This window comes from Ipomoea triloba, chromosome 13, assembly GCF_003576645.1.
Source record: "Ipomoea triloba cultivar NCNSP0323 chromosome 13, ASM357664v1".
Classification (NCBI taxonomy): Eukaryota; Viridiplantae; Streptophyta; class Magnoliopsida; order Solanales; family Convolvulaceae; genus Ipomoea; species Ipomoea triloba.
In genome coordinates, this window is record NC_044928.1 from 28,893,175 (window position 1) to 28,906,846 (window position 13,672).

General features: G+C 29.8%; 1 protein-coding gene and 1 pseudogene across 1 annotated transcript; both read left to right on the forward strand.

The window, feature by feature from the left end:
* Positions 1-2,861: 2,861 nt before the first annotated feature.
* Positions 2,862-4,282, forward strand: LOC116002697 (annotated as a pseudogene).
* A 5,568-nt stretch (positions 4,283-9,850) lies between these two features.
* Positions 9,851-11,396, forward strand: LOC116001455. The gene is made up of 5 exons (XM_031241330.1): positions 9,851-9,861; positions 10,126-10,246; positions 10,331-10,399; positions 10,662-11,088; positions 11,233-11,396. The coding sequence occupies exons 1-5, from the start codon at positions 9,851-9,853 to the stop codon at positions 11,394-11,396; spliced, it is 792 nt and encodes a 263-aa protein (XP_031097190.1).
* The last annotated feature ends 2,276 nt before the right edge of the window (positions 11,397-13,672 follow it).

Genomic DNA, 13,672 nt, shown 5'->3' on the forward strand with positions numbered 1-13,672 from the left:
CTTAAATAACCCATTACCTAGCAAATTGAAACGAGAAACTACCTTTTAATAATATCTTTGAAATACATAAGATTTTAAAATTTTAAAATTTTTATTAATTTATTTAATCTTTTTTCTTAAACTAGGGATTTCTTTATTGACAATAACTCATTCAACAATAATGGTTGAACCAAATGAACCCGAAACAGAACAGCTAAAGGAAAGTCCATAGCTCCTATATCATAATCTCATTGCATGACGTTGTCATCTATGCTACCAACAATAACCGAATTGCAAATAACACATTACCAACAAAAAGGAAGAGAACAAATAGTAAAGATGAAGACAATGACAATGTTACTCAAAAGAGAATTAAGAACACTTAGAAAAATTCAAATTAAAAGTAGTATTTATTTAGACTATCATTTTTAGATCAAATATTTAGACTATCGATTTTACAAGGTTGCAAACATTTATTTTAGTAATAATTATAATGAATTTTCTATATTATCTTGGATTCATATACTTTGAGTTAGATATTTAAATAAAAAAAATTTGACATTCAATTACCCATGTATAAACTTCTCCTATATAATCTTGCATTGATATACTTTCAAATATTTATTTAAATATAAACATTGGGCATTAACCCATTCGTGCAATGCGCGTATAAAACTAGTTATATTGATAAACGTTAGTTGGATTAGTAAGAATAAACAATTTTGCTAAACATAAATCAAATGCGAATCTCATCATGAGTTGTCCCATATCAATTTGTAAAGTTTACTATGGAAAATACTAATATTAATTATACTCCCAAAAAGGCAAAAAGTTATATACTCACATTCGTCTCATAATATGAATTCATTAGGTGTGAGGAAGTAGTACAATTTTTTTTTAAAAATAAGGATAATATATGCTATTAAACTATACGTGAAATTGTAACTAAGTCATTAAACTCAACAAAATCACAAATGGGTCTATAATCAAAAAAAAATAAAATAAAATCATGCAATTAAATTTTTTTAAAGGATCTTTTATCTAGGTTTTTGCTGACATAACTGTTACTATATTTAATAGTTTTCTTTAAAAAAAATTCAATCTTCTCCCCTGCCTTCGTCTCTGGTGAATAAAGATTAAATGATTTTCGTCACCGGAGATGAAGGCGAGAGGCTGAGGAAGGGTATCATCTATCTTTTTTTGTATGTATTTTATTTAAATTATTAAATAAATTTAAAATTTTAATTTTTAATTTTTAATGGATCGGAGTAACCACCATATTATAAAAAACCGATAGAACATGTCCTTTTTTAAAATATTTAATTGCATGCTTTAGATTGTTTAGAGATTCGTTTGTACTTTTTAAGTTAATTGATTCAATTAAAATTTCACACATAGTTCGGTAGTGTATTTGGCCCTTATTTTTTTTTCTTTAAATATAGTGACGTGCCAAACTCATAATATTTGACATTTTAACATATGGTAGTTTTTCTTTTTTAAACGAAAGCCAAAACATATGATAATTTAAAGTTGAGTAATAATAATTAAATAACAAAGCTGTTGAGAGGTATGGATAATTAATATGTGCTCCAAGATACTGCGAAGCCAAATTAGAAATACAATTACTTGTCAACTGCAATTTTTATTTTTTATTTTTTGATAAATTCACTAGTTGTTCGGGGTCTTTCTCCGTCCGTTTAACAGTCCAGGTCCACCCAACTAATCCCCGCTCGTTCCGGGAGGCACGAAAGTTAGCCCAGGGAGAATCCTCAGTTGTGGAAATTGAATTCGAGTTCTCTCGAAATTTTCCCCCACAAAGAGAGCTCACTATCATTGGGTTACTTGTAAACTGCAATGATAATGAATGTAACATCCCGACCAGGCGACCACTCATGCATCATCCCTGGCAAACTAACTTATGAGAACCAGATTCCGAGAATGATTGAGTAAAACATGATTATCGTATATGAAAGTTATAATTCTCTATTGATTGAGCCTGTCTCACTGAATTTTCCTAGTGCGATTTGCATTTCATGTGTGATTTGTCACCTATTATAACTAAACAAAATTTACCTAGTACACACAACCGCAGGTAACGAATGTTAGTTTAGCTAGTGAAATTATGATATGGATTCCCTTTGAACATTTCGGTCTCTCGGACCAAATATATCGCACTTAAGTCAGGTCCTTAAATTAATCATAAAAATTAGTTCATCAGTGGAAGTTTAGCTCTAACACAAATAACACTCCATAATCTCTTAGTTCAAATCTCAATTATAGATAGGAAAGATGACAATTTGGATGAGATCATTGGATTCTATTTTAATCAAGGGCTACAGTATTTTTACTATGGATAAGGATTGGTACTAACTGTGAATGGAAAGCATATTATTTTAACATTTCATTATTATATTAAATTAATATTTTATTTAATTAACTACTTTGTGTATTTTTTTAAAACACTTCCTTTTTAAAAAAATAAATATATGATGCAATCGGTCAATTCATATAATAAATAATATAACGAGTTATTTTTACAATTACGTAATGTAAATTAAAAAAAGAAAAAAAAACAATATCTTTTTCATTGTGTATTGACCAGATGCTTTCCTAAGTGGCTATCGCTCCTTTGTTCAGTACTTCAGTACTCTTTTTTCTTTTTTAAAACAAATAATCAAATACCTCTTTAATTTTTGAAATAAAGGTCAAATTGGCCACTGAACGTAACGCGAAAGTGCAATCAGGCCACCCAAATTTACCTGCTAGCCGGTTTCTACCCATTGTTTCTGGTTGTTTGCTGACAGGGCGCTGACATGGCAATTTTTTACTTAATTCCTTCTTTTCCTTTGTCTCATATTCCCCTGGAGCCGCCATGAAAGCATCAGAGAAGAAGCTCAAAGAACTACTGTTCATCCTTGATTCCATTACTGAAACCCAAAGCTTCAAGGGAAAATGGTCTCTCATGAGAACGAAGCTCTTCAAACTCATATCCCTATGCTCTCTTCCGCGGCGGCTAATGGCAACCCTCTCTCGGCGGACCTTCTTCGGTCGCTCTCCGCCCGCTCTCCGACGGGCTATCTCTCGGCTCGCTGCCATAACCCTAACCTTCACGGCGGGAAGTTCAAGACGCTGAACGACATCGACTCTATGTCCGCGAAAATCGATAGCCTTTAGCAGAGACCTCGAGGTTTTGATAAAGAGTGGGGTTCTCTGCGAAAACGGCGCCGTTTCGGGGAGTAGTTATTCGAAGAGGGAGACGATTAGGGCGGAGACGAGGAATCTGATCACTCGGCTCCAGATCGGGACCACTGAGTCGAAGAACTCAGTGTTGGACTCGCTCCTACGGCTCTTGCAGTAAGAAGATAAGAACGTGTTGATTGCGGTGGCGTAGGAAACTTCAAAGACATGGAGCAGAACGAAGCTGGCATCCAAGCTCCCGTCCTTTGCGTCAACAACTGCGGGTTCTTTGGAACCGTAGCTACCATGAACATGTGTTCTAAATGCTACAAGGACACAGTCTTGAAGCAAGAGCAGGCTAGGCTCGCCGCTTCATCCATCGAGAGTATCATGAATGGCAGTGGGAAGTCTGTCGATGTTGTCGTAGTAAGCTCCCACGACGGTTCTGCAGAGTCCAGCGCAGTAACCGCCCAAGACTCTCGCACACAACCCGAGAACAATGGTGGTGAGAACACGAAGGACGGTCCGAAGAGGTGCAGCGCCTGCAGGAAGCAAGTGGGGCTAACGGGTTTTAGCTGTCGGTGCGGGAATCTCTACTCTAACAAACACGAATGCTAGTTCGATTATCAGAAGGCAGCTCAGGATTCCATATCCAAAGCCAACCCGGTTGTTAAGGCTAAAAAGCTCGACAAAATCTAGGGAGGGGGGATGAAAGAGAGGTCTGATATGGCATCTATTCAAGAAATCAAGGTTTTCAATTTCTTGTTATCAGTTTAGGCAGAGGAGGAATTTCATCTTTGCTACAGATTTGTCAAACCGGCGCCGCCCAATTGCCAGGAATGGTTATTCCGGCACCATGTCTGCTCAGGAGAACGAATGTTTATTCGAAAAAAAAAAGTGAAAATTGCCAAGTAATCAGTCATGTCAGCGCCCTGTCAGCAAACAACCGGAAACAATGGGTAGAAACTGGCTAGCAGGTAAATTTGGATGGATTTTCGCTGTTTAGGGATGTAATTGCACTTTTTTTTGGTCGGGTGGCCTGATTGCACTTTCGCGTTACGTTCAGTGGCCAATTTGGCCCTTATTCCTTACTTTTTTAACCAAAAAGTAACTAGGCTTTTGATTTTATTATTTTTTTTTAACTTTTAATTTAGAACTCCAGCTAATCATTTTGAGTGTTAAAGTCTAAATAACCGGCCTATCGATTAAAATATTTAAAAGAATCATAATTCCCTAATCAATAATAATAATATTTAAGGTATTTAATTCAAATTTTAAAATTTTTAAAAAATTAATTACTTTTTAGTTTTTAGTCAAAAGTCACCATTTTTAAAAATTATTTTAGTATTATTTTCATATTATTAAAATGTACATTGGTAATAAGGTACCAATTGTTTTTAATTTCCTATTTATTTTTCTCAATAATGTTTAGAGTGGTCATGATCATGGTAGAATTGCACGTAATGTACGAGTGTTCTCGAAGCTACCTCACTGTAATGCTTATAATACGAAGTAAAATAAAATAAACTTATAGACACTCTAATATTAATTATCAAACATTTTAAAATTGATAATTTAATACGAAGAGTATTTTAGCTAATTATTAACTAAGGATCAAGTTGTGAAGATTTTATTCATTGTTAATGTACCCAAACAATAAATAATGTTATAATATGTAAACATATTGCCAATGTCAATTTAAATAAGTTACTAAATAAACGGTCAAATGGTGAAACATGATTCTCATTTCATTATAAAGTCATTCATGAGTTTGATTTTTGTTAATACTTTATCGGTTGAACTTGTTGTATATGGTATTCTCACTCAGTGCATGTATATGCACCGGTAATGACGGCGAGTTTCCCTGGTCACCTAAATAATCAATTAAAAAAATATTAAAATTAAAAATCAATTAGAGGAATACATACGTGTCAAACTTTAATACTAAATAATTAGTTCTTACATTTTAATTATAATTGATTACAAAAGTAAGCACAAATATTTAAAATTTTCTAAAAACATAGTAATAAATCTCAATCCAGTCTATATCTCTGATTTATGTCTATTTTTTATGTTAATTCTTTTATATACATTATGTTATAAGAGTTGTACTATATAATCTTTTTGGATAAAAATATATCAATCGTTATAATTACCATGCACATGCATACACAATATATTTTCTTATATTCTTTAATGATAATAATGTATATAAACATTATATAAGAAATAAATTTTATTTTATTTTATTTTAATTAAATGTTACCATCATTATATTTAGTAATTTAGTCATATATAACATTTTTATATTAATAATATTAACATTACATAATTATTAGTCAAATTATCAACTATATTTTTAATATAATATGAATTATATCATTATAATTTTAAAAAAATATATACTATTATTTTTAAAAAATTAGTATAATTAAAATTTTGATATTAAGTATTAATGTTAGACATATATTTTTGTGCATTAGGGATATAAAATCCTAGTGTTATCAATAAGCCTTAAATTTTGAAGTCAAACTAGTGAATAATTTTCTGGGATTTGATTGCCGACAGAACCAACAGCGATGAGATAGAATCTATCCCAAATCTACTATACTAATAAGAGTCAAAGAGAGTTAGGCCTAAAATGGGTAGAAAAAAATGGCGGTCAAATTATTTAATCAAATAGATGGTTCAGATGAATTATTTAATCAAATAGATGGTTAAGATAATTCAGATTAATATTATTAATATAGATTACCTAATTTAACCTTACTTTTATGATTATCCGTTAAGTTTTCCGTTAAATATTCTCTTCTCCGTTAATATTCTGTTAACTTTTAAGTTACCCATTAATTTCTATAAGAAAGGTCTTAGGTTCGAACCTCATCTCAATCAAATTTGACATAATTAAGTTTATCATTCTATTTTACTCTTATGAAATTATAAAATAAATTAGTAGCTACAACAAAAAATGATACATATGTATTTTTTAATTTAGAATTATGTGTCTACAATACCTTTATTTGAAAAAATTATTCATTATCAAAAAAATAAATTAAATAAGAGAAATAATTTCATTAGTTATATTGTCTTTATTTTCTCTAATGCAAAGATTCTTTACATTCAAATTTATCAATTGATATTCATTACATTGTCCATTATCTTATTTTTACAATATCTTGTAATTAAATATCAAAGTTATAGTACAAAATAATGTTATATATTTATTTACCAAGTATTTTATTAATACTATGAAAACTATTTTTTAAATAATTTGAAGCTAATTATATTAACTACTTGGGGATTGGTTGACAAAGAGAGTACTCAAATAATAACCCAACAAATATAAGCGGAATCACTCTATTTTACTCTTATTGAATTAAATAAATTAGTAGTTACACTAAAAAATGATGCATATGTATTTCTTTAATACCATGAAAAAAATAAAAAAGAATAGTTTGAAACCAGTCATATTAACTACTTGGGGGATTTGTTGACAATGAAAGTACTCAAATAACCCATAACCCAGCAAATTGAAGCGAGAAATTACCTTTTAATATCTTTGGAATACATAATATTTTAAAATTTCAAATTTTTATTAATTTATTTAATCTTTTTTCTTAAACTAGGGATTTCTTTATCCACAATAACTCATTTAACAATAATGGTTGAATCAAATGAACCCGAAACAGAACACCTAAAGGAAAGTCCATAGCTCATATATCATAAGCTCATTGCATGACGTTGTCATCTATGCTACCGACAATAACCGAATTGCAAATAACACACTACCAACAAAAAGGAAGAGAACAAATAGTAAAGATGAAGACAATGACAATGTTACTCAAAAGAGAATTAAGAACACTTAGAAAAATTCAAATTAAAAGTAGTATTTATTTAGACTATCATTTTTAGACCAAATATTTAGACTATCGATTTTACAAGGTTGCAAACATTTATTTTAGTAATAATTATAAAGAATTTTCTATATTATCTTGGATTCATATACTTTGAGTTAGATATTTAAATAAAAAAATTCGACATTCAATTACCCATGTATAAATTTCTCTTATATAATCTTGCATTGATATATTTTCAAATATTTATTTAAATATAAACATTGGGCATTAACCCATTCGCGCAATGCGCGTATAAAACTAGTATTATAACAAGTCCTGATTCCTAGAACGACCAAAATTCCTCCAATGTCCTTAATCTTCTTTAAAAAAAATTTTAAAAAATATTACTATAAGAAGTTAGGGGTGTTTGGTTGGAGAACTTACAATTTCATTTATACTTAATTTTTACATCATTTTAAAGGCAAGTAAATTCATTCATTTGATTTAAATGAAAATTCAATTTCACGAAATTAAAATTCCCTCATTTTCATAAATCTATAATTCGATGATCTCTTGATATTTCAATTCTATTGATATTATGAAAAAAAATTGAGATAAAATTTATATATATATATATATATATATATATATATATATATATATATATATATATATATATATATAATAACAGAAGTTCCTGGAAAGCTTTTCCCCCCAAAAACTAGAGGGCATTTTAGTCAAAACATAAATAATAAATTAATATAATTAAATGAAAAAAATATAATGGATAATTGGATATTAACGGTGGATAATGGCCGAAGGTTTCAAGATGAAAGCCATGGGTGCTGGGGAATCAAAACATAATTAATAAGATTAACATATATATGGCCATTATACTCTACGATTTGACTTAGTCCAACAAACAACCACCCTAATTACCTAATTTTGCCTAATTAGAATACAGTCAAGGATTATATTTACTCTTTTGTAATTAATAAATAATCAATCAATAATAATTATTAATCAATTATTATTATTTTCCAAATAAATCTCTTATGTAATAAATCTCATACCACTATATAAATCAATATGAATTCAACTTATTTTACATCATTCACTATATATTAGAACTACTATAGTCTCATAGCATAGCAAAAAAATTATATCTATAATGACCCCTACTTTTGTTACACTCAATAAGATAAACGCCTACAACACTGAGTGGTCAATAATAGTACGATTGATTCGTATTTACGAAGTAAAGAACAACAGAGGTGCAACCTTAGAATCTGTGTTGGAAGATGAAGATGTATATATATATATATATAATTTCTTGAATCATAATATATATTTTCTAATTCATATTCATATATATGTTCTATAAACCCCTCTACAAATTTGTTTATATTATTATTATTATTATTATTATTATTATTTATAATTTATAATTTATTATTTATTATTTGGCTTTATCAATTGTTGTTTTAAGTTTGTTTTTTTTTCTTTCTTTTTAAAATTTTGTATATCATTGTTTTTTTTTAATACAAAGTTTTATGTTTTATTTGCATTGAAAAAATAGGTAAATTTTGTTTTTTTTTGGTACATTCATTCACAATTCCTATTTTATTATTAATATATCAGGTACATTCATTCACAATTCCTATTTTATTATTAATATATCAGGGTACCCGTATACCAATTCCTATTTTATTATTAATATATCAGGGTACCCGTATACACTTGACATTCTTATTATTAATATATCAGGGTACCCGTATACACTTGACATTCAAGCAACTACATGTTGAAAAATTCAAGTGTATGCTTGATGAGGGATGTTTATACGAAATAAATAATTTCATTGTTTCCAACAATTCTATGGCATTCAAAACCACTCAACACAAATACATGCTCAGTTCCATGCGGGGCACAGAAGTGATTGAACATGCAGATACCAGTTTCCCAAACAATATTTATAAATTCAAGGAGTTTGGCCAACTTAAACCAGAAGATATAATTTATTCAGAATTATTTGGTAATATTGTTTTGTATACAATAACTTCATCTTCTAGCATATGTTATCTAATTTAATTATTTACAGTTATTTATTTGTTAAAATAGATTTGATTGGCTTTATTGTATCTATGCAATCACCTTGCACTACATTAGTTTCTGAGAAACAAAAAAGATTCATGGAGATTGTTATTCTAGATCATGAGTAAGTAATGTTTAAAATATATTTTTATATATTACAATTTATTATTTTTTTATGTTACTATATTTGAAAATAAATATTATTTATTTAACAACTATATACAGGGAAAAAACTTTAAGATGTACTTTCTGGGACCAATATGTTGATTTATTGCTCCCGCTTGTGGACCACCCAGATCCGGAACCTGTTGTGTTGATAATTCAGATGTGTCGTGCAAAAATGTATAATGGTAAATACCTAATTTCATCATCACGTGTTATTCTTTGTAAATTTATTACATTATTTTTTATTAAAAATATAAAACATCCTATAATGTTAATCTTTGTTATCTTATTCATTAGGTGAGGTTTCAATCACAAATACATTTGGTGCCACTAAGCTTGTGATGGATAATAATTGTCAGCAAATTGGTGATTTCAAATTATTGTACGTATATTTTGAATTTGAAACATTAAATCGTACTAAATTTGAATATTTAATTTTATTAATACTTTTTATATAATTTGAATAATATTAAATAAAATTATAAGGGGGGATGTGACTCTTACACCAAAGGTTTCAATTAGTACATCAACAATATCATCATCTACAATAGCAGATGAGATCAACACTGAGACAATCCGGAATATTAGTCAGTTGTACGATGCTCCTGAGGTGTGTATATTTAATTTACTACAATTGTCAACACAAGTGTAAATTTAAAATCATAAATATTCTTTCTCAAATTACTATTTGATTTTTTGTAATTGTAAACATATAGGTTGGAAGCTTTTGGGTGTTAGCCAAAATTGTGGCTTTTCAAAATATTGGAGATTGGTGTTATTTATCCTGTAATAGGTGCTTAAAAAAATTAGAACCGTCATTGAATCGTTTTCATTGCTTGAAATGCAATAAATATTGGCCCAATGGTACCTTTAGATATAAAGTTACCATAAGAGTCTCTGATGCGACTGGGAATGCAGCTTTCCAACTATGGGATTGTGAATGCAATGATTTATTTGGAAAATCTGCATCTGAATTAAAAAAATCTTATGTGGAGGTTAGAACTAATTGTTATTGTATTATATTCAACTTCTCTTTTATGTTTTTAGAATTATACTAATTCAAATCCTTTATTCTATAGGATGAAATGGATTCGTTTCCCCCAGAAATGAATGTTGTAGTTCACCAAACCCTTCTGTTTAAGGTTCAAGTAAAACCAGAGCACCTATCAAATTTTTATGGATCTAGGCAAGATATTGTGCATGCAACAATAAATGCATCTTACCTATGGAGGTATTGTAAAGTCCTACGCTTGACAAAGAATATGAGACTTCAAAACTCATCCTCAAATAATGATTATGCACAACTGAAACATTTTTCCTGAATGGATTGCAAAAATTGGAGATGGCAAAATTGAGGGGCAAACAGATGAATGTGAATATATAGAGATACCTGGACAAATACTCTTACAGTATTCTACAGATCCCATTAAAGCAATTGTGGAAAGCACGTATCCATCATTCTCAAGTATAATTGATGATCCATCGTACTTACAAAAAAGGGCGATATTGGCACCAACACTTGACGTGGTACATTCTGTAAATGAATATATGAGTTCTTTAAACACGTCTGATGGAATTACATATTTGAGTTGTGATAGTACTTGCAAATCTGATTCTAATGTTGATATGTTAGCTGATGTTCACAGTCCAGAATTTTTAAATGGAATCAACTGTTCAGGTGTACCCAATCATGCATTGACATTGAAAGTTGGCACTCCAGTTATGCTATTAAGAAATATTGACCACTCAATTGGTTTATGTAATGGCACAAGAATGGTAATTACTAAACTTGGAAACCATGTTCTAGAAGCAAGGATATTGTCCGGAACCAGTGCAGGTGAGAAAGTACTCATACCGAGAATGTCACTTACTCCATCAGACTTGAGGTTGCCGTTTAAATTTCAAAGAAGACAATTTCCATTAATTGTCTCATATGCAATAACAATTAATAAGAGTCAATGACAATCGCTTTATCATGTAGGCCTATTCTTGAAAAAACCTGTCTTTAGTCATGGACAATTATATGTTGCAGTTTCTAGGGTCACTACTCCAGAAGGGCTGAAAATATTGATTTGTGACAGTGAAAGCACCAGAAAAACTTTAACAGCAAACATTGTATACAAGGAAGTTTTTCAGAATTTGTAAATATTCGACTTCATATCTAAAATAATATTTTAACTTTATAATTGTTATTAAATTTAGTATCTTCTTTACTTTCAAAACAAAATTTACTACAGTAGTAATTAAAGTAATTATGTTTTAATTTCGAGATTTTTTTTAATTCCAGACTATTGTATACTATTTTTTTTTAAACTATTCAAACATATTTATTATACAACAAAAAAAATATGGGAACAAAACTGTTTTAAATCAAGTAATTTAAAAAAACATTTAAATACAGTTTGATTCCAAGAATCTTTAATCATCTTAATGATTTTTAAAATTATTTACACTTTTTCCCATATTTATTTAGATAGTAATGACATTAAATATCGAGAAATATATTATTCATACTTTTACACTTATCTTATCATTGAACAAATATACACTAAAAATATGATAATTATTTATTGTTTATAATTTAACCTCTAATTTATTATTAAAATATCTAATAAAAAAATTTCATCCGTGCATCGCACGGGTAAAATACTAGTGTGATATGAAATTGAAAGACTTTTCCTAATTATAAAAGTTGTCCGAATACACCGAACCTCAACGCATAAAGGGTTTCAAACTTTCCATGGATCCATGCATTCTTCCATAAATTTACATGTGGAGCAAGAAAAGCATGAACATGATTTGACAGGTTAAAAGATCTGTCAATTGCTCAATAATACACCTGGCAAATATTTATCAAATCATAGTCCACTAACCATTTTGATTTTTGTTTTTTCTAATAATCATGGTTAAACAAATTATATTTTGAACCCTATAAACACGTTAGGGGACTTGCAGAAAAATAAATTCAGTAAATTTAGTTTCAAATGTCAAGATCAAATTGTAGAAACTAAGTCAATATAATTTCGAGACTCAATATCAATACACTTATGACATCGAGCCAATTTAACTTTAAGACTCAACACTAAACTGTACATTTGTGTGTGTAATGAGCTCAACTCAAATCCAAACCGTCAATGTTTGTTGGGTTAGCGAAATCGAACTCTACCTCACTTTGCCATTATAAAGCAAGTCTTAAATGAGACTTCTCATCCATTAGATCAATGCACTAAAATTTGTTCTTTTTTAATAACTCATGTTTCCAAACTTTGTCAGTATTGAAGTATAACATTAGATCCCTGAACTTGCCCTCTAGACCCTGAGGAAATATAGTAATATACCTTATTCACATAAAGACCTCAACGCGCATTATATTGCATATGATTTTACTAGAAGATAACTTTTAAGTGTAAGAGCATCAATATCAGTTCATATTTTGCATAGTTTTTAATGTGAGGGAAAGACAAACCGTTAAAATGAAAGGCAAACGGATGGACTTTTACTGTTCCAATGTACTTTTATTGTTCTAATGTACTTTTACTATTTCCAATGTATTTTTACTGTTTCAAAAATTCTATTTTGCAGATGAAACCATTTCTTCGATCTCTTACTTCTCTTTTTCATGTTGGCTTTAATATTCTAAAATACCTTGAAAGAACTTTTGGTGTGGATGCTCTAACTGCTAATCCACTCAAATACAGAGTATATATTAACATGGGTCCATTTTATTTTATTTCTTTCTCCGGCTGGTAAAGTAGATTGTTTTTTCCTTGAAGATTTGTTTAGTGATAATAAATAGAAAGATGACAAGAAATGGTGGGCATGGATGCCGGCTCGGCCATGACAGAAACTGCAAGTCTGCAAGCTAAGCCCCATCTAGGCAGTGCTTATCCGATTATCAGCATATCACATGTGGTGGAGGAGAGAAGGGCATCTGCTTATACAAGATAATGGACCGCTTTGAATTGACAAGTAAATCTCATATGTTTTTCCCCTTCAATTCAATTACCTAGATGGTCTTTGTTTTGTTTTGTAACATGTTATTGCAACTACAAAAATTCAATTATGAATTCTCTTCTTCTCCTCGTATTGGAAAAGACATCTACTTCTCTTTATGTTGCTCTCTTAGGTTATTAAATGCTTGGTTGCTAATGTTGGAAACTTGGAGGGAGAGGGGTAATGGCTGCGGAGATTGAATATAATGACGGGTATTTTGGAGTTAATAAGCAATTATTTTTCATTGAAATAGCGGAATATTTGGACTTGACTAAACACTGTTATACTTGGAGCAAAAAAGACCATTGCATCTAGCGCGTAAGAATCGAGGCCAATTGTCAAAGGGCTACGGTATATGGATGGAAAATGACATATTGTTAAGTTATAAGATATTCGCGCCATCTCATCTACACATACAAGTATCTTCA

Excerpts from the sequence above, each read along its gene's own strand:
- LOC116001455 (XM_031241330.1), top strand. Across the intron at positions 10,247-10,330 it reads TAAAAAAATCTTATGTGGAG|GATGAAATGGATTCGTTTCC; the intron begins GTTAGAACTAAT and ends TTTATTCTATAG. Across the intron at positions 10,400-10,661 it reads CCCTTCTGTTTAAGGTTCAA|TATTCTACAGATCCCATTAA; the intron begins GTAAAACCAGAG and ends ATACTCTTACAG.